This window comes from Schistocerca serialis, chromosome 5, assembly GCF_023864345.2.
Source record: "Schistocerca serialis cubense isolate TAMUIC-IGC-003099 chromosome 5, iqSchSeri2.2, whole genome shotgun sequence".
NCBI lineage: Eukaryota > Metazoa > Arthropoda > Insecta > Orthoptera > Acrididae > Schistocerca > Schistocerca serialis.
This window is the reverse complement of record NC_064642.1, coordinates 296,520,141-296,541,780: the sequence shown is the minus strand read 5'-3', so window position 1 is coordinate 296,541,780 and position 21,640 is coordinate 296,520,141. Positions and strand designations below refer to the sequence as shown.

Here is a 21,640-nt window from a genome sequence, read left to right as displayed (position 1 = left end):
GAAATCTGGGAGTGTAAAAAAAGGGTTTTACTATACAATGTATGCTGCAGCTCTGCATGGGTAATATTAAATATCTACAGGTGGATGAGTTGTCTGGTGCAGTGAGAATAAATTGTACATAAAATACCATCATTTTGAATTAGTTTATTTATTAGTGAAAACAGCACATGCACACTTATGCAACTCATGATGAGTCCTACAACTCTCCACCCCATATGCAGACTACAAAACCTGCACCCATGACCATCACAGAATCAGTGGTGTCTCTGTTTGAGACCCTCCACTTGACTCTAAACCAAAGGACACTGATCAACTTTGGATATGCAGCTGCACATTGTGAGCTCTGCTTGCACCCTGCGAGCAAACCCAGCAGCCTTTGCCACTTCCACCAGCCAACCATAGGCACCCTCTACAGCTGCAGGCAGGGTTTCCTCCACATCTCATATGAGTCCCCCTCCCCCAGCAGACACACTGAGTGCACATTGGAACTCCTTTTGGTCCTGGGTGTTATTTCCCAAAGGGGCCCTATAACATGCCTAATATTGGAGCCTGATTACTGGTAAACCTGTCTTCCCCTCCTCCCCGACATGTGCCTGCTCTGACCCTGCTGAGCCGGCCGGGGTGGCCGAGCGGTTCTAGGTGCTACAGTCTGGAACTGCGCGACCGCTACGGTCGCAGGTTCGAATCCTGCCTCGGGCATGGATGTGTGTGATGTCCTTAGGTTTAAGTAGTTCTAAGTTCTAGGGGACTGATGACCTCAGAAGTTAAGTCCCATAGTGCTCAGAGCCATTTGAACCATTTTTTTGACCCTGCTGAAAGAGCAGCCACCTGTCACAGAGTGAATGGGTGAGGACAGATGGCCAGCCGCCCAACTGACTTTCTGCCTTGAGCAACACAACCATGTTACCATCCTCCACCCAACCTGCAGTGAGCACGGACCCCCACATCAAGTACACTGGAAGGTGCCTCGGCAGCAGAGCCCATAGGTGAAGCAAGTGACACCCAAGGTGTCCCAAGCATTGTGCCAGTTTCTCCACCACTGTCACACACAGAGACAGCAGATGGCTGACTGTGACCATATGTGTCTTCAGCTGTTTGTGAACTGTGGCCAGCACCTCCTGCATATTCACACAGCCACATGCACACCCTACACATCCTTCTGCCACCAACTTAAGAATTAAATTGTGAAAACAAACAGAAGAAGTGAAATATATGACTTGTTAGTCTGCTGGTGCTTTATTATTGAAGGTTGATGACTGACTAACTATTGTTAATGGTTATTAGCCATCCAAAACAAACAAATAAATGATTATAGTGCTACAGTCTGCACAAGTGTACTCATTAGCATTTATAGAATGCGATACTGTACCTCTCAACTACAAAAATACATGGTCAAATGAAGAATTAAACTTTGCAAAAACACAAAGAATCTATGAATTAGCCTGTTAACACAAACAGAAAAGCTAGACATGGGACATGGTAGTCCCCTGGTGCTACAGCAAAGATGCCTATCTCCGATTGGCTGTGATCAACAGGTACCAGCCATCCAAAACAAACAAACAAATTACTCCTGTGCTACAGATTGCATGAATGTACTCATTACCATTAGATTAGATTAGATTAGATTAGATTAGATTAATACTAGTTCCATGGATCATGAATACGATATTTCGTAATGATGTGGAACGAGTCGAATTTTCCAATACATGACATAATTAGGTTAATTTAACAACATACTTAAGTTAATATAACTACTTTTTTTGTTTTTTTTTATTTTTATTTTTTATTTATTTTTTTTTTTATTTTTTTAATATTTTTTTTTCTTGATTTATATCTAAAAATTCCTCTATGGAGTAGAAGGAGTTGTCATTCAGAAATTCTTTTAATTTCTTCTTAAATACTTGTTGGTTATCTGTCAGACTTTTGATACTATTTGGTAAGTGACCAAAGACTTTAGTGCCAGTATAATTCACCCCTTTCTGTGCCAAAGTTAGATTTAATCTTGAATAGTGAAGATCGTCCTTTCTCCTAGTATTGTAGTTATGCACACTGCTATTACTTTTGAATTGGGTTTGGTTGTTAATAACAAATTTCATAAGAGAGTATATATACTGAGAAGCTACTGTGAATATCCCTAGATCCTTAAATAAATGTCTGCAGGATGATCTTGGGTGGACTCCAGCTATTATTCTGATTACACGCTTCTGTGCAATAAATACTTTATTCCTCAGTGATGAATTACCCCAAAATATGATGCCATATGAAAGCAATGAGTGAAAATATGCGTAGTAAGCTAATTTACTAAGATGTTTATCACCAAAATTTGCAATGACCCTTATTGCATAAGTAGCTGAACTCAAACGTTTCAGCAGATCATCAATGTGTTTCTTCCAATTTAATCTCTCATCAATGGACATACCTAAAAATTTGGAATATTCTACCTTAGCTATATGCTTCTGATTAAGGTCTATATTTATTAATGGCGTCATACCATTCACTGTACGGAACTGTATGTACTGTGTCTTATCAAAATTCAGTGAGAGTCCGTTTACAAGGAACCACTTAGTAATTTTCTGAAAGACAGTATTGACAATTTCATCAGTTAATTCTTGTTTCTCAGGTGTGATTACTATACTTGTATCATCAGCAAAGAGAACTAACTTTGCCTCTTCATGAATATAGAATGGCAAGTCATTAATATATAATAAGAACAACAAAGGACCCAAGACTGACCCTTGTGGAACCCCATTCTTGATAGTTCCCCAGTTTGAGGAATGTGCTGATCTTTGCATGTTACGAGAACTACTTATTTCAACTTTCTGCACTCTTCCAGTTAGGTACGAATTAAACCATTTGCGCACTGTCCCACTCATGCCACAATACTTGAGCTTGTCTAGCAGAATTTCATGATTTACACAATCAAAAGCCTTTGAGAGATCACAAAAAATCCCAATGGGAGGTGTTCGGTTATTCAGATCATTCAAAATTTGACTGGTGAAAGCATATATGGCATTTTCTGTTGAAAAACCTTTCTGGAAACCAAACTGACATTTTGTTAGTATTTCATTTTTACAGATATGTGAAGCTACTCTTGAATACATTACTTTCTCAAAAATTTTGGATAAAGCTGTTAGAAGGGAGATTGGACGGTAATTGTTGACATCAGATCTATCCCCCTTTTTATGCAAAGGTATAACAATAGCATATTTCAGTCTATCAGGGAAAATGCCCTGTTCCAGAGAGCTATTACACAGGTGGCTGAGAATCTTACTTATCTGTTGAGAACAAGCTTATAGTATTTTGCTGGAAATGCCATCAATTCCATGTGAGTTTTTGCTTTTAAGCAAGTTTATTATTTTCCTAATTTCAGAGGGAGAAGTGGGTGAGATTTCAATTGTATCAAATTGCATAGGTATGGCCTCTTCCATTAACAGCCTAGCATCTTCTAATGAACACCTGGATCCTACTATATCCACAACATTTAGAAAATGATTATTAAAAATATTTTCAACTTCTGACTTTTTGTTCGTAAAGTTTTCATTCAATTTGATGGTAATACTGTCTTCCTCTGCTCTTGGTTGACCTGTTTCTCTTTTAATAATATTCCAAATTGTTTTAATTTTATTATCAGAGTTGCTGATTTCAGACATGATACACATACTCCTGGATTTTTTAATAACTTTTCTTAATATAACACAGTAGTTTTTATAATTTTTGATAGTTTCTGGGTCACTACTCTTTCTTGCTGTCAGATACATTTCCCTTTTCTGGTTACAAGATATTTTTATACCCTTAGTAAGCCATGGTTTGTTACAAGGTTTCTTACGAGTATATTTAACTATTTTCTTGGGGAAGCAGTTTTCAAATGCATTTACAAAAATGTCATGAAATAAATTATATTTTAAATTGGCATCAGGTTCACGGTACACCTCATCCCAGTCTAACTGCTGTAGGCTTTCCCTGAAATTTGCAATTGTTAAATCGTTGACTGAACATACTACTTTGGAGGACTGTTTAGTATTGCTGAATGGAGCTATGTCATATATTGTAACCAGCTGTGCACCACGATCAGAAAGACCATTCTCAACAGGCTGAGCATTTATCTGGTTAAACTTATCTTGGTCTATAAAGAAGTTATCTATCAGTGAGCTGCTATCCTTTACCACCCGAGTAGGAAAATCAATAACGGGTGTCAAATTGAAAGAATTACTAAAATGTGGTACTTTACCTCTTAAATACAAAAATACACAATGAATTTAAGAATGAAACTCTACAAGTACATGAAAACCTGTAAAGAATTTAATAATTACACTATGAATACAAGCAGAAAACCTAAACACATGACTCACTAATCTCTTGGTGCTTCACCAATAGAGGCTTATGGTTACAAAGTATTCCTATTTTTAATACTGAATTTGTGATATGAAGAGCATGTTGAAGTAAGAGTAGCTTAATGTTGTCCCAATTCTCATATTTTATGCATGTAGATCTGAACTACATAAAGTGACTTTTTTCAATGTTTAATGTCAATTAAATGGCTGAAAATCGTTTATCATTATGTTGAGAAAACTTCATTAACAACTCTTCCTAAAAAAAACACTTGACTTGTTATTTATAGTAACACTAATCCCATCTGCAAATAAAAATATGTAGCACCTATCAATTTAATTGATGAAAAATCATCAAGACACAAAAAAGAGCAGTGGCCTTCAGATGGGAGGAGGAGGAGATTAGTGTTTAACGTCCCGTCGACAACGAGGTCATTAGAGACGGAGCACAAGCTCGGATTAGGGAAGGAAATCGGCCGTGCCCTTTCGAAGGAACCATCCCGGCATTTGCCTGAAGTGATCTAGGGAAATCACGGAAAACCAAAATCAGGATGACCAGACGCAGGATTGAACCGTCGTCCTCCTGAATGCGAGTCCAGTGTGCTAACCACTGCGCCACCTTGCTCGGTCCTTCAGATGGGACTTTATGGGACACCATACGTACTTAGTCTCCAGTCAGATGATTACTGATAACCTAATTTACATGACTTCTATACTGACATTCAATTTCTTGAAACTTTTTGCAGCACTGTTTGTGACACCATAATATTCTAATTTGCTCAAAATAATATCACAGATATATTAAAGCTGTGTGCCACAATGGTAATCAAACACAGACCCATCTTGTGGACTTTGTGACATTCACCTGCTTTATTTCATCATTGCTCGTCCTCAGTATCGTGTTGCTATACTGGCTGCAAAATAGGGGGTGGAAGTTTGACACTGACTATGTAAATGATGTAGACCCCCCCCCCCCCCCAATATACATATTTAATATGGTCAGTGCACTATTGTTTCACTTTCAATAAGCCTCATTAATAGTTTGCAGGCAAACATCCACATACTGCTACAGTAGTTTACTGTTGAGCTTCTACAAGCAGTAAAAGCCTAACCACACATTTCACAGTCTTTCAGATAAATTGAACAGACACTGTCATTGTTTTTACTCACAGCCTAATTGTGTTATACTTATTTCACAATTAAGCTGATGCACTGTTGTTGTTCTAACCAACACAGGTTTCTTGTCTGAAACTTGGACCAAAAATCAGGCCCTTATATATCCTCACAATAATAGGCACTGAAACAACACATTGTTCAATGTTTAATTTACTGAAATTACAATTAAAACTTAACTCATTAAATTAACTGAATACATCAAAAAACTGGTTCTTTTTAACAGTTTCTTCCACCACAAGGGTTAGGCTGGATTATTTGTTTAAATGATGACATTGACAGATATCATTATGCAAACAATACTGTTGATAAAAATGTTAATTATTTTGCAATTAATTAAGAGCTGGCTTTGCTAACATGTTTTCAAATAGAGCCAAATAGATCCTTTAAGAATACAATTAGTTGTTCCTCCAAATGTTTATAATTAGTACAGAATTAGTACTAGGAATAGTCGAAATAAATTAGAAAATCAATTACATACATAAAACTAAGCACAAAATTAGATCTGGTGTTATATTCTTTAAATCTGAGGGTCAACCTTTTTCTTTTATGAAAATGCCATTTATACTCACGTATGTTAATGGTGAATGGCGAATGAATCTTTTTGTTGTGCGACTCAGCATCTCCGCTATATGGTGAGTAGCCACTTCCTTTCTCTGGTATTGTTAATGGTAATTAGTCAGACATGAAAAAAATGAATTTTAAGGATGCAGATAGAAAAACAAGCAGGGAAGTAAAAATATCCCAGCTTGCTTCATCACAACTTGCTGTCCAGACATGCCTTATAGATATTCTTTTGTGTATTAGTCTAACACACAGTTTTCTTCTGTCAGAAAGTTTCAGTGTTGCTGCTATTCTGCTAATATTTACATGGATGTATTGATTATTCTCAGAGGATAAAATTTATTATGTATGAATCATATTTACCTACCTTATTATATCAGAACAGGAGCATATTTTCAATGAGTATTGTTATTTAATGTGCTACTGAGAGGTATTTTTTTACCTCAGATCAAAATAATTAAATAATTTGTAGAAGGTGCAGCTATTAGGATACAGTACTTTTTACTTCTTCAGATACATTAATTTACTGCAGTTTAGTAATAATTAATTTATTGCAGTTTAGTAATAACTTTTCTTATTTTTATTTCCAGGGAAAAGGAAAAGTAATTACTTACTGGTTACTTGGTGAAAAACAAAGTCTACCAGTGGTGGCAAATGGCAACAGGGGTCAGATGCCTACTGTTGTAACTGATTCCAGCATGAACTGTGCACTTGCAGTTAGTGCCGAAGAAACTGGCTTAATACCGATAAGAGGAAGTGCAGGAAATACAAAGAGGATGGTTACAGAGGCCTGCAACAACGTCTGTGTCCAAGAAGGAGATAAGAATATAAGTACTGTTTCATCCAGGACTGAAACTAAAAATGGCAATAAATTATCAGCTGCACAGCAATGTGATATTAAAAAGCCAATTCCAAAGAAGTGATTGTTTACGTAGCTTAAAAGGTAAAACTCTGATGTTTAATTGTACTTCATTTCTAAAAGAAAAAGAGGAGTTGCAGTTAGTGAAAATAATATTAAAAATCATATGTAAATTCTTACTTTTATGAGCTTCACTGAATGTCACACTAGTCTCGATATGGACTGGTGACTCATTCATTCTGCTGGTAGACATACCAGATAAGATAATGAGCAGAACTGCATGTGCAACAAATTTAAAATAATGGGATTTTGCCTATTTTGAGGGCAAACTTGATATAGAGTTGCAGAATAGAAATATTATGTGTGGTAATCTGATTAATTATTAAATTTCTTCTTGATTCCAAGGAAATCATTTGTAAAAGTGTGTCAAGAGCAGCTGTTACAACCACCTCTGTTGCCCTCTGACATTCTTTTTTTCCCACATGGTTCACAATAGGCAGATCTTAATATCATATCTAAAATATTTTACTTCCCAATATATCATTAAGTAGCACTACAAGAAGATTACTAACAATAGGTAAGTGAGTTTCTCTTATGTGATTAGCTCAGTTGCATCTTTAAGCAGATTAGTCAGCAGCTCAAGCCGTTATTAATATCACTGTTGTTAAGTCTTAATGACATACAAGAAGGTGGGCTTGTGGTTAGCATTCACATTTGAAACTAACCTTCCTAAGCTTTACCATTTTTCCTACATATCAGAGTAAACTGCAACTGAGGTTATAAAATGTGAATTTGTTATGTAAGTACCATTTTGAAACAAAAAGTACATACAAAAAGTATCATAACATACACCAAGCTTTTGAGTACCGTCCTCATAGAAACCACCACCTGATTAGGCAACATCTGCATAAAACACAGTTCTTGACACTTGAGGAAACGCATCACATAGCATTGAAATTGTAAAGCATCTGTACTCTCTCACTTTTTCATCAACTTTCTGCAACAAACGTCAGTATGGCTGATGGTCACCCACTTTGTACTCCATCATGCACATTCACACAGTTGTCTTTAAAAATTCTCTTCAATTTCTATACCATCACATCACTCATAATGTTTTCTCCATGCACTCCACTGATCTGATGATGAATTTCACCTGTTTTCAGGCATTTAGCACTAATAAAATGAATCACTGTGCATATTTCACAATCTATGAGATTCACAATTGGAGGAGGCACTTCAAATACTCACAAACAAACATAAACACAGTGAATATTGGCGGTGATTATGTAGATAAGTAAGTTAAAGAGCAGGCTTTTATGTAAAAACATTGCTAAGCAAAGTCTACTTGTTTTATTTTTATATCAAAACAGTACTTACTTAAAAAAACATGCCTCATATATGACCCAATATTTTCCTGTATATTAAATACTTAAATTATTCCCAAGTGTTCTGCAGTTCATTACAATTACATGACACCCAGAAACAGAGAGATGCAGTTCAGATAGGACAACTTTCTATGGTGAATTGCAACTTTGCCTCACCTAACTCCCTCCTCCCCTTCACAGCCCATTCTTCATCATTGCATATGTCAACCACTTCATGCATGAAAGGCATTCATGAGAGATTAACTCTCATGATATCAATAAAGGCTCCACCACCATAATTTTGAACAACACTACTATCATTACTGCTGGAGGGCCTCTATCAGTGAATGGAAACACCTGCCTGCAAGGTTTCCTGCAGTGATCCTTGCCCAGAAGTCCAGAGTGACTTCCAGTCACTCTGATTTCTATGCCATTCTGAAAGCCTCTCTCCAGAATGTCTCTCTTCACACTCTCACCTTTCCCCTAATACCTATTTTCTTGAATCCTACTACCTGTGATACCTCACTATGGCTGATTACAGAGTTCCATTGAAATAAACTACACTTTTATAAGCCAATACCCTCACAGTCTACTGCCCATAGCTAACACTCCCATATCCAACACACTAATCACTGACCATCCCAGTTGCAGTCCCTTTACACCTGGTACTCTGTCACTGCTAATGCTAACTTTCTCCACAGCAGTATCCCCAATCTACCCATATGATCTTATGCACAGAGAATATCCTAACTCCAGGTATACAACTGTTGCCCAAATTCCACAATCTCTTAACTTTTTTTCAGTTTATACCCTCTGCAGCTCCTTCTAGTACCATGGAGGTTATTCTTAACACATGTTCTATCACCATTTCCCTTATTCTTGTCAGTGGTTTCCATGTATTACTTTCTTTGAGTATTCTGTGGAGAACCCTCTCATTCTTTACCTTATCAGTCCACCTAATTTTCAACATCCTTCTATAGTATCATATCTCAAATGCTTTGATAATCTTCTTTTCTGGTTTTCCCACAGTTCATGATTCACTACCATGCAATACTCTGTTCCTAATATACATTCTCAAAACCTTCTTGCTCAGATTAAGGTCAATGTTTGATAACAGTGGACTTCTCTTGGTCACGAATGCCCTCTTTACGTGCACTTATCAGCTTATGTCTTCCTTGCTTTGTCCTTCATGTGATATTCTGCTTCCAAGGTAGCAGAATTCCTTAACTTTACCTACTTTGTGGTCTTCAGTTTTGACATTAAGTTTATTACTAATCTTATTTCTGCTACTCCCCATTACTTTCAACTTTCTTCAGTCTACTCTCTATTTCTTTACTCATTAGACTGTTTGTACCATGAAACAGATCCTGTAATTCTTCTTCACTTTAATTAAGGATACCAATGTAAAATGAGCAAATGTTATAATTGATAACCTTTCACCCTGAATTTTAATCCCTCTCTTGAACCTTTCCTTTGTTTCTGCCATTGCTTCTTTGATGTATACATATATACATACTTTTTAATCTGAATGCTTCATTCTTGGTCTTCAATTTTTAGTTTTCCATCTTGGTTCTTGTATGTACTGTATATTATCTTTCTTTCCCTACAATTTACTCCTATTTTTCTCAGAATGCTAACAACCTGCAACATTTTACATTGTCAAATCCTTAGTCCAGGTCAACAAATATTATGAACAAGTCTCGATTTTTCTGAAGCCTTGCTTCCGTTACCAACTGCAATCTCACACTGGTCGCTCTGGTACCCTTACCTTTTCAAAAGTAAAACTGATTGTCATCTAACTGATCTTCAACTTTTTCATCCATTCTTCTTTATATTATTCTTGTCAGCAACTTGGATGTGTAAACCATTATGCTGAGAGTGCAATAGTTCTTGCACTTATCTGTTGATGCTATCTTTGGGATTGTGTGAATGATATTCTTCGAGAAATCTGATGTCCTGTCTCCAGACTCATAGATTCCCCACATCAGTTTGAATAATCACTTAGTTACTAATTCCTCCAATGATTTCAGAAATTCTGAAGGACCGTTACCTAACCCTTCTGCCTGAATTGGTCATAAGCCTTCCAAAGCACTATTAAGCTCTGACTCTACTACTGGATCCCCTATGTCTTCCATACTGACTCTCATACCTATCTCAGTCACATCATCAGACAAGTCCTCCCCCTTGCAGAGGCCCTCAGTGTTCTCTTTCCACTTCTCTTTCCTCTCCTCTACACTTAAAGTGTAATTCCCATTGTGCTCTTAATGTTAATGCACATACTTTTAATTTCACTGAAGGCTGTTTTGACTTTTCTATATACCTCAATCAGTCCTTCCAATGATCATCCCTCTTTCAGTTTCTTCACATTTTTCCTGCTGCCATTTCACATTGGCTACCCTGCACTTCCTTTTTATTTCATTCTTAACTGATTTACATGTCTATATCCTGAATTACTTTGAACAGTTTGTAATTCCTTCCTTTGTTGATCAGTTGGTGTATTTGTTCTGTTACTTGTGATTTCTTCACAGTTACCTTCCTTGTACCTATGTTTGTCTAACCAATTTCTGTGAATGCCCTTTCCAGATATGTGCATTCCTCAGTACCTCAGTATCCCACTTCTTTGCTGTTTGATTCCTCTGGAAATTTCAGGATACTCTTCATCATTGCTACATTGAGATCCCAAAATATATCTCTTACTGGGTACTCTTTACAATCCAATATCTGATTTTGAAATCTCTGTTTGACCATGATGTATTCCAGCTGGAATCTTCCAGTATCTCCAGGTCTCTTCCAAGTATAATTCCGCCTCTTGTAATTTTTTAACAGTGCTTCCATTGTCACTAGCCAAATTTTGTAACAGAACTCAGTTAGTTTTTCTGCTCTCTAATTCCTAGTACCATCCTCATAGTCTCCCATGACTCTTTCTTCTGTTCCTTCCCCTTCTACCAGAAGGGGAAGGAAACACCATGATTATTAGATTTTCATCTCCATTTACATACTGAATTACCTATTCAGTATCCTTACATTCTTTATCTGTCTCTTCATCTTCTGCTTGTGATGTTGGTATGTATATCTGAACTGTGTTGATATAGGTTTTCTGTCAGTTCTGAATAGAATAACTCTATCACTGGATTGTTCAAAGAAGCCACTCTCTGACCTACCTTCCTATTCATAATAAATCCTACTCCCATTACACCATTTTCTGCCTCTGTTGATATTACCCTACACTTTTGTAACCAGAAACCCTTATCTTTTTCTCTTCATTTCACTTCACAGATCCCCACTATATCTAGACTGAAAGATGCTTTCAGCAATCAGGAGATCATCATGGCATTTTTTTCAATTACAGGCTACATTTACTGTGGATACACATTGCATGTCTTTAATGCAGTGGATTTCACAGTCTTCTGCATCCTCATGCTGTAAATCATTGCTAACTCTTCCACCTTGTACGGGCATTTTACCATCCCAGGAGATGGCATTACAAGTCACCATACATTTCATGGTGAAGGGTACTTTGTACCACTACCAGATAATTCTATTTCATCATATTCATGACCAACTGTATTCTCAGGAATGTTGGATGAAAATTCCCAGTACTGATTTTATCAGTCTATGTCCCCAGATTTCTTGAATTGCCTTATATGTCTCTGAGGAATCCTTTTTATGATAGTTCACATTCATTAACCTCAAACTGATTCCCAATTTATTTACTTGGTCCACTTCAGCTCAGTAAACAGCCTTCCATGCAGAAAGCACCTTTACCTCACTGATGGCTCCATAAAAAACTCTGTTGAATCAAACCTACTATTTGTCAGCTACACATCCATTTTGACAGCTGCTACATATTTTTAGTAAACACACCATCCTAAATTCCTCCCTGCAGCAGGTAGTACTGCAGTCATTATTGTAGTGACCAAACAAGACAGGAAGATGAGGTATTGATATTCATAGCTGAGAATGAAGCCAATTTCAGTTTAACTGTAGATAATTATTTCTCCTATATCATACAAAAATAAGCATATTCCTAACTTTCCAAAGGTGACCAACCTCTATGATGATAAAAGACTGAGATTAACAAAACCAGAAATAAACTGTAGTTGTATTTTTATCAAGAAACTTCCCAGTAGTCATATCACTGAAAGTGCTTCTGCTCTAGTGCCTTATAGTGTACCATCAGCACAATAATGCTGCACCACTTAGTTCTATTATTCTCAGTTGAATTCCTCAAAAGACAATGCTTTGGTGGAGCTTGCCTGTGATTAAACCCAGCATCTGGCATAATATGTGTAAATCTCACACTGCAAACTTCCAGTTAGCTGTGGCTTATACAGGCTGGACCACCGAAGGCTCTAAAATTATGTCTTCCAGAACAACTGAATCATTTGTACTGGATGTGAAATAAATCAGAAATGATTGAAACTAAACATGTAACTAGTTCTGCTGTGCCTTGGGGAGGTGAATGTGTGCAGAAGCAAAACATCAATTATGGGACAGCCTGTGAGGTACCTCAACATTTCAGTTGTGTTTGGATTACTCACAATGCTCCTTCTGTAGCCTATTTCCTTATCTCCTTGTGTGATGCCTGCACAGTTGGCTAACTTTTCTGTCCATGCTCCCATCTTTCTCAAGCACATGGAAAATACTAATACTTTTATAATACATAACAAGGAATTCATTAATAACAACAGTAAAGTAGTTGCTCCTTAGCCCCTCTTCATTTAGTTTCCTTCGGGGCTATCATTTGCAAGCCTCTTCCATACTGCATCTAATGGCTAAAGGCAGAAATTTGGGCACTACTGTCTTTGTCAAATAGACAACCTAATACATGCTGCTAACTGATTCACCACTGCCACGTGGACAACAAACATCAGTATATGTATTAATACAAAAATAATGTACATGGCATAATATTTAGTTCTGGCAAGTGTGTCTTTTCATTTATACAGCTAGGCTAACTTTGAAATCATATTCATCAACTACTTGGGAAATTAAACACAAACTGGACTCATAGATATTTTTCTCTATGATAGCTCATCTTAAAAAGAACAAAATGTGTACTAGGCACCAGTCACCTAATTTAACTCCTTTGCATACAGAAAGCCATGTCTTGATACAAAAACAGATGAGTGACACTAACAGCTAATTGATACTGCAAAGGTGGCTCAATCTCAAACCAAGCAATCTCCTAAGATGAATCACTGTGGCTCCAATAGTAAATTTACATGGGATTCAGGATTACATGAGGCTAATGACAATGTTCCTTATAGCAGCTGAATTCAATATAATATACTTCAGCATCTTGGAAACATATTAAAGGAAATCCTAATATTCTTTAATAAAATATGGCATACAGGACAATCGCTCAGCTGAAGAAGAAAAGCAATTTTTATTCTTCTGTTAACTCCAGAAGAAGATAAAATGCACGTCAACTGTTACTGGACCACCACACTAATTTAGTAGGTGCAGAGAACTGTAATCTGTCATTTGGTTTGGAAATGAGAAGCTTCTCTCACAGCTATTAGTGATTTATCAAGCAGTATACATCAGCTCTTAACAATCTGATTCTATTAGAGGCAGCTATGTTTCCAATAAATACATCATCCAATTTTCTTCTTCTATGGAATTATAAGTGTGTTTTAACTGTCTGGAGATCACAATATGATCATAACACTCTCTTAAAAAGCCACCAGTGGTGTCTGAAAATTTGCTTGTCTGTCTATATTCACAAACTTCTTCCTATCTTGACACTATTTTGTGTTTATGTTTTCAGTGACAAATTTCAGAGGGAAAAAACTATGCACCAAGATATAATTTTGTTTGCATCCTTCTTTGCAATTCCCATTGTTAGTGCAATATCTGTTACTGTATAAAGCTTCTGTAAAACTTGATTATGGGTGAATGATGGATATTTATACAGGGTTTTTTAAGAATATGTTTCTATATGGATATCTTGGAGAGACATAACAATGGCACTGAAGCACTTATTAAGTCAATTAAACAAAAGGAATGCAAGACTCTGATTCAACATTAAGTAAAATTGTTAAAATCTTTACACCCTTCATTAGCATTCTGGTTAGTTCTTAAGTGACATAAACGTCCAGACAGGTATTTTTAAAGGTAGAATCAATGGCAAGACACCCATAAAATGAAAGGAACATGGATGAAGTTAGTTAGTTCAGTAATCACACATTTTAACACATCTTATTTATCATAGTGATGGTAGGCAATGAAAACCTCATAACACCATTTTGTTAAATTTTACAGGAGAAACAAAAACGGTTTCTCAAAAAAATGTAAAGTGACACAGGTAATGCTGCTACATTTGAAGCTGTATAATAGAAGCCTAGTTATTGAGAGATTAGAGAATCCATGCACTTTCAAGGCTCTCTCTGGTATTGTAGTTACTGGTTACTGGAATTATGAGGTTTTCAAAACAGATGGAGTTACGAGGTTTTCATTTCCTACCATCGATAAGTGGTTTGATTTTGTGAATGGCTTGCAACTGACAAGAGATTTTATTCTTGTTTGCATAAAATAATCATAGATTTTGATACAGAAAACATTTAGTATAATTTTTGAATGGGGCTTAAAGATTCTTGTCTGACCCCATTCACCAATATTTCTTCTTCCCCTTCTTTCTTCCAACACCTTTTGAAACTGAACAACCACAAGATGAAGCAACAAAGTAGCTGTAAGTAGATGATTCTGCAAGTAACTGCTTAAAGAACAAATCAGCAGAAATGCTCAAGTGACAGAAGATAACATTATACACCTCTGAGTTACATGTGCATGAGAGGATGGTGTAGGCACCTGTATGGCAAATTGCTTCCGAGCTTGCTGCAATGACATGACAAAAAGAGGTATCCCATAACATAAAGTCCACAGCAGACTGAGGGAGACAGTGTTCTACATAAGACAATTTTTCATGTAAAAAACAGTAACTCATAATATTATGAAAAGGACAAATTGCTACCAATCATATAGAGGAGACATTAAGTTGCAGACAGGCACAAAAACAACTAAAAGACTGCTCTAGTTTAAGCTTTTGGCAAAACACCTTCTTCTAAAAAAGAAAACAGACACATTCACACATGTACAGCTTGTACACACATGATCACAGTCTCCCCCACTGCAACCAGACTTCAGAATGACTGATGTGGTGTGGGTAAGTAGGATGCATAGGGGTGGGGAAGAGGAGGGAGAGCAGGGTAGGTGTGGAAAAAGGTGTAGCGCTGCTTGTGGGAGTGTGCAGGAATGATATGGGGGCAGGTTAGGGCTGCCAGGTGCAGTCAGGACCTGTGGTGGGAGTGGGGACAAAAGGGGCACAGAAAAGGAGAGAAGGAGAAAAGGAGAAAGAGACTAGTTGGTGCAGTGTCAGAATAGAAGGCTGTGAAGTGCTGGAGTAAGAGCAGGGAATGGTATAGGTAGGTGGAGGACAGTAACTAATGAATGTTGAGACCAGGGGGGTTATGGGAACATGGATATATTGCAGGGAGAGTTTTCACAAGCACAATTCAGGAGAGCTGGTGTTGATAGGAAGGAACCAGACAGTGCACCATGTGAAGTAGTCACTAAAGTGAAGCATATCATTTTGGGCAGAAAGCTCAGCAACTGGGTGGCTCGACTGTCTTTTGGACACAGTTTGGCAGTGGACATTTATGTGGACAGATAGCTTGTTAGTTGCCATATGCACATAGGAAGCAGCACAGTGGTTGCTGCTTAGACTGTAGATCACATGGTTGGTTCCACAGCTAGCCCTGCCTTTGATGAAATAGCAGATGCCTGTGACTGGACTGAAGTAGACATTGGTGAGAGGATGAATGGGTTAGGTCTTGTATCTGTATCTTTTGCAGGGATAAGAGCCATGAGGCAAGAGATTGGAAGCATCTTCACACATGTCCATCCAATGACCTGAATGCCACTATCATTATCTTTTTATTTATTTTTCTCTTTCATCTCATTGTGTTTTCACATCGATTTTAGTTTATTTTCACCCTTCACTGTAAGCCCTACTCCATCAGGTTTCACCTTGTTTCCTCATTCTTCATCCATTCCATCCTTTTTGTAAGGTCTCCCTGCATATTTTTGCATATTTTACATTGTTTATACATTTTTTTATCCTTTGCTAAGGATCCTTGCTCTGTCCACTTGCACCAGTACAGAACAATTTTCCTGTCCACATCCAGAATCGAGTACAGATACTGTTGCTGTGTTGTTGCCTAGCTCGTGGAATCTCCCCAAGTAATTGATCTATCAAAAATATCCATCTCCAGTTGCAAGCCCTCCTTCCGTGATGACCTCTATCTGTTCAGATTTCATCAGTCCACAGCCCTCATCAACCTAGTCTTGCAGAACCATGTAAATCAGGTCCAAACTTCCATGCAATACTTCCTCTTCTCTGGTAAAATTCTCCTACTCTGCAATTCCAAATTCCTGCATCCAGCCTCTCAAAGTGACACTTGTGCCCTCCAGAATTTGAGGAGCATGTACAATGCCACCTCAAAAAATTCTCCAACCTGTTCACCTCCTATTCCCATGCTTGGAATACCATCATCAATCACCTTTACAAAAGCCACCAAAACTCAACCACTTTCCCTCATAGCTGATACACCCCGCCTTAGAATCCTACTACATTTACCACACACTCAAAAACTCCCTCCGACCACCATAAAGAAGCCAGACCCTAAACTGTTCCAATGACCTTAACTTTTTTCCACTCTCAAATTCACTCATGCTGAACTTGTTAAAGACCTTATCTCCCTGTAGACAGCTGCAGTGGAAACACTTTGTCAGTACCAACCCTACTAATCAGATTACAAGTAAACCCAAAACCAATATTGAACCCTGCCTGGCACATTTCACTCCTCCATCCAAACATGATCCACACTGACTGCTCTTAATTCACCCTCTGTTAACATTACAGAGTTTCTTAACCCTTAACCCTGCCTCGCCATCATTGCTGAACCCCTCAGCATGGAAACCAACCTTACATCTGCAGAAGGAACTGCAAACCTCCACATAAAAATTTATCCTGCCCTTATAATCCTATTGCCAACAAAGGCTCCACCATTGTGGTTTGTACTGCAGGAATTAACCTCACAGAGGGACTCCACTGGCTGTCAGACCCATCCACCTACAAACCTAGCCACAGTGGCCAAATTCCAGAAATCCATCAGTTCTTCCTCAACTCCTTAAGCCCATCCCAGAACCTCTCCCCTGAGTCTATCTCTCTCCTCACCCTTACCCTCTCCACACAGTTACCTTTTACATGTTTCCTAAAGTCCATAAACCTGACTACCCAGCACACCCCACCTCTTCCCTTTATACTAATGTAGCATTGCTGCTGTTGAACACTACCTTCCCCAATGTCTGACTGACTTCAGACTTACAACCTCCTTCCTGGTCACAATGAAAAACTAAATCCTAAGCCACAATTACTTCTCCTTTGAAGACACCATCAACAAACAAACCCATGTTACATCAATTGGCACCCACATGACCTAATCCTATGCCAACCCATTTTTGGGCTATCTAGAGGTATCCTTCCCAACCATTGAGAATCCCAAACCCCTCACCTGGTTTGATTCATTGATGACATCTTCATGATCTGAACCAAGGACACCCTATGCACATTCCTCCAGAACCTCAACACCTTCTCTCCCATTTACCACATCTGGTTCTCCTTAGCCCAACAAGCCACCTTCCTTGATGTTGACCTCCACCTCAAGGATGGCTGTATCAGTACCTCCATCCATATCAAGCCTACCAACCATTAGCTATACCTCCACTCTGACAGCTGCTACCCATTCCATATAACCTAGCCACCCATGACCATTGCATCTGTAGTGATGAGCAGTCTCTCTCCAGTTATATTGAAGACCACACTGAGGCCTTCTTAGACCAAAGTTACTCTCCAAACCTGGTGTAGAAGCAGATCTCCTGTACTTTGTCTCTCCAGTCCCTCCTCATGTCTGTGATACACAAAGGAGCACTCTTTCATGACTCCATAATTTTCAGGACTACACTAATTGAATACCATCCTCAGACATGGTTCCAACTACCTCTCATCATTCCGTGAAATGAGGAATATCCAATCCACCATTCTTCCCAATATTCCCACAGTGGTACTCCACCAACCACTGAACCTAAACTATATCCATTCCTTATCCTTCCCTACTCCACCCCCCCCCCCCCCCCTCTCCCAACCCCTTGCCCCTGCAACAGAGCTAGATACATGACCCACCCCATACATCTTCCCACCTCCTCCTGTTCCAGTCTGGTCACTGGCATCATCTATCCCATCAAATGCAGAGCTACCTGTGAAAGCAGCCATGTGATCTACAAAGTAAGCTGTAGCCACTGTGCTGCTTTCTATGTGCATAAGACAAGTAACAAGCTGTCTATCTGTCAAACTTCTACCCTAATAACCCTCTTCCTCCCCAACCCATGCCTCTTTCTTACCTCCACCACTTTTGCCAGATTTCTGCTCCCATCAGGCATGGTCACAGTCAGCCACAGTGGTCAGAGACAGTGGTCATCTGAGAGTTGTGTTTGTAGGTGTGTTTTCTATTTTGGTAAAAGGCCTTTTGGTTGAAAACTAAAATGTATAGCAGTCTTTTTCTTGTGCCTGTCTGTGACTTCACATCTCCTCTATATGGTGAGCAGCAATCCATCCTTTTCATAACTTTGTTATTATTCCACCCTAGGCTTTCCATTATAACTCATAATAGATATAAATAAAAGCAGGGAAAAAATGAGGCAATGTCCTATTCACTTATGAACTAATACTCAGATCACAGTTCAAATCCCAGGAATTTCACATCTAGACTGAAAAAGTAGTAATGTTCCAGTCCAGTAACTTCATGGAAAAGGACCAGCACTGGAAGTATGGTGCCAGCAGAGATTTCAGTTATTTGGCCCATGACTCTCCATAAAGTCACAAGATGTGTAGGATGTGGCCTGACTAGTGTACGATACTGGGATGATTTCCTGCATTGTATGTTGGGGATTTCTTCTGATGAGTGATAAGTCTTTGTCACAGAAGTAAAATACCTTTCTCTACTTCTTAACACTACTATTGGGAAGCTAAGGGGTTTCTGCATAAGAATGGATGGGATTGCTATAGGAGTTGATTATGACTCTGGTTTGCTGTTTGGTTTCATGGTGCCAGATACATATTGTGACAGAGGATAAGCACATCCCACAACAAACATTTACAATTCTGTTAGTCAGTGTGTAGCCTCTCACTGTAATGCTCCTTTCCTACATTTATTTTTATCAGAATAGTCTTTGTTTTAGTTTAGTTGAAATGAAAACATATTTATGCCATAGCCCACTATATAGAATTATATTTCACTGTTTCTCTTCTGTTTTTAAATTTATTTCAGGTGCTAATCAAGTGGGAGGACCAACCTTACAGAAGACCTCATTCGTGTGCTACAGTATAGTACAAGTACATATGTAATTATTAGTTCTCCTCCGGAAAGGCAAATGAACTACATGATGCAAAAAAAATACTCATCTTTATCATTAGGCACCATTCTTTCTTTGCATAAACACACATTAACTTTCCCTTAACTTTGTAGCAGTTCAGTACAAGCACCAAAGACTAAAAGTAGGAGAGGGATGGTGTGTGAGGGTGAATGTTGACTAGTGGCCAAGGCTGAAACTCATAGTTTGGTTCAGTTAAATATGTCAGAGAGAAAGAGAGAGAGAGAGAGAGAGAGAGAGAGAGAGGTGTGTGTTTTCATCTGATAAAGGATTTTGTCCCCAAAAGCTGGTAATATCCAACCTGAATGTCTTCCACTCAACACCTCCTGTATGTGGTGAATAGGAATCTATTCTAATTCATAGTGTCAATATAATGGAAGGAAACATTCCACGTGGGAAAAATTATATATAAAAACAAAGATGAGGTGACTTACCGAACAAAAGCGCTGGCAGGTCGATAGACACACAAACAAACACAAACATACACACAAAATTCAAGCTTTCGCAACAAACTGTTGCCTCATTAGGAAAGAGGGAAGGAGAGGGGAAGACGAAAGGAAGTGGGTTTTAAGGGAGAGGGTAAGGAGTCATTCCAATCCCGGGAGCGGAAAGACTTACCTTAGGGGGAAAAAAGGACAGGTATACACTCGCACACACGCACATATCCATCCACACATACAGACACAAGCAGACATATTTAAAGACAAAGAGTTTGGGCAGAGATGTCAGTCGAGGCAGAAGTGTAGAGGCAAAGAAGTTGTTGAAAGACAGGTGAGGTATGAGTGGCGGCAACTTGAAATTAGCGGAGATTGAGGCCTGGCGGATGACGAGAAGAGAGGATATACTGAAGGGCAAGTTCCCATCTCCGGAGTTCGGATAGGTTGGTGTTGGTGGGAAGTATCCAGATAACCCGGACGGTGTAACACTGTGCCAAGATGTGCTGGCTGTGCACCAAGGCATGTTTAGCCACAGGGTGATCCTCATTACCAACAAACACTGTCTGCCTGTGTCCATTCATGCGAATGGACAGTTTGTTGCTGGTCATTCCCACATAGAATGCATCACAGTGTAGGCAGGTCAGTTGGTAAATCACGTGGGTGCTTTCACACGTGGCTCTGCCTCTGATCGTGTACACCTTCCGGGTTACAAGACTGGAGTAGGTGGTGGTGGGAGGGTGCATGGGACAGGTTTTGCATCGGGGGCGGTTACAAGGATAGGAGCCAGAGGGTAGGGAAGGTGGTTTGGGGATTTCATAGGGATGAACTAACAGGTTACGAAGGTTAGGTGGACGGCGGAAAGACACTCTTGGCGGAGTGGGGAGGATTTCATGAAGGATGGATCTCATTTCAGGACAGGATTTGAGGAAGTCGTATCCCTGCTGGAGAGCCACATTCAGAGTCTGGTCCAGTCCCGGAAAGTATCCTGTCACAAGTGGGGCACTTTTGTGGTTCTTCTGTGGGGGATTCTGGGTTTGAGGGGACGAGGAAGTGGCTCTGGTTATTTGCTTCTGTACCAGGTCGGGAGGGTAGTTGCGGGATGCGAAAGCTGTTTTCAGGTTGTTGGTGTAATGATTCAGGGATTCCGGACTGGAGCAGATTCGTTTGCCACGAAGACCTAGGCTGTAGGGAAGGGACCGTTTGATGTGGAATGGGTGGCAGCTGTCATAATGGAGGTACTGTTGCTTGTTGGTGGGTTTGATGTGGACGGACGTGTGAAGTTGGCCATTGGACAGGTGGAGGTCAACGTCAAGGAAAGTGGCATGGGATTTGGAGTAGGACCAGGTGAAACTGATGGAACCAAAGGAGTTGAGGTTGGAGAGGAAATTCTGGAGTTCTTCTTCACTGTGAGTCCAGATCATG

The 21,640-nt window shown here is 39.0% G+C and overlaps 1 protein-coding gene across 1 annotated transcript in view; it reads left to right on the top strand.

The window, feature by feature from the left end:
- LOC126481909 (atrial natriuretic peptide receptor 1-like) overlaps window positions 1-19,804 on the top strand; it is a 925,501-nt gene extending 905,697 nt beyond the window's left edge. Inside the window, exons 9-10 of the mRNA XM_050105867.1 lie at window positions 6,656-7,008; window positions 19,679-19,804. Of these exons, the coding sequence (XP_049961824.1) occupies window positions 6,656-6,988 (333 nt within the window). The 3' untranslated portion in view covers window positions 6,989-7,008; window positions 19,679-19,804. The remainder of the gene's footprint in view (window positions 1-6,655; window positions 7,009-19,678) is intronic.
- Window positions 19,805-21,640: the final 1,836 nt, after the last annotated feature.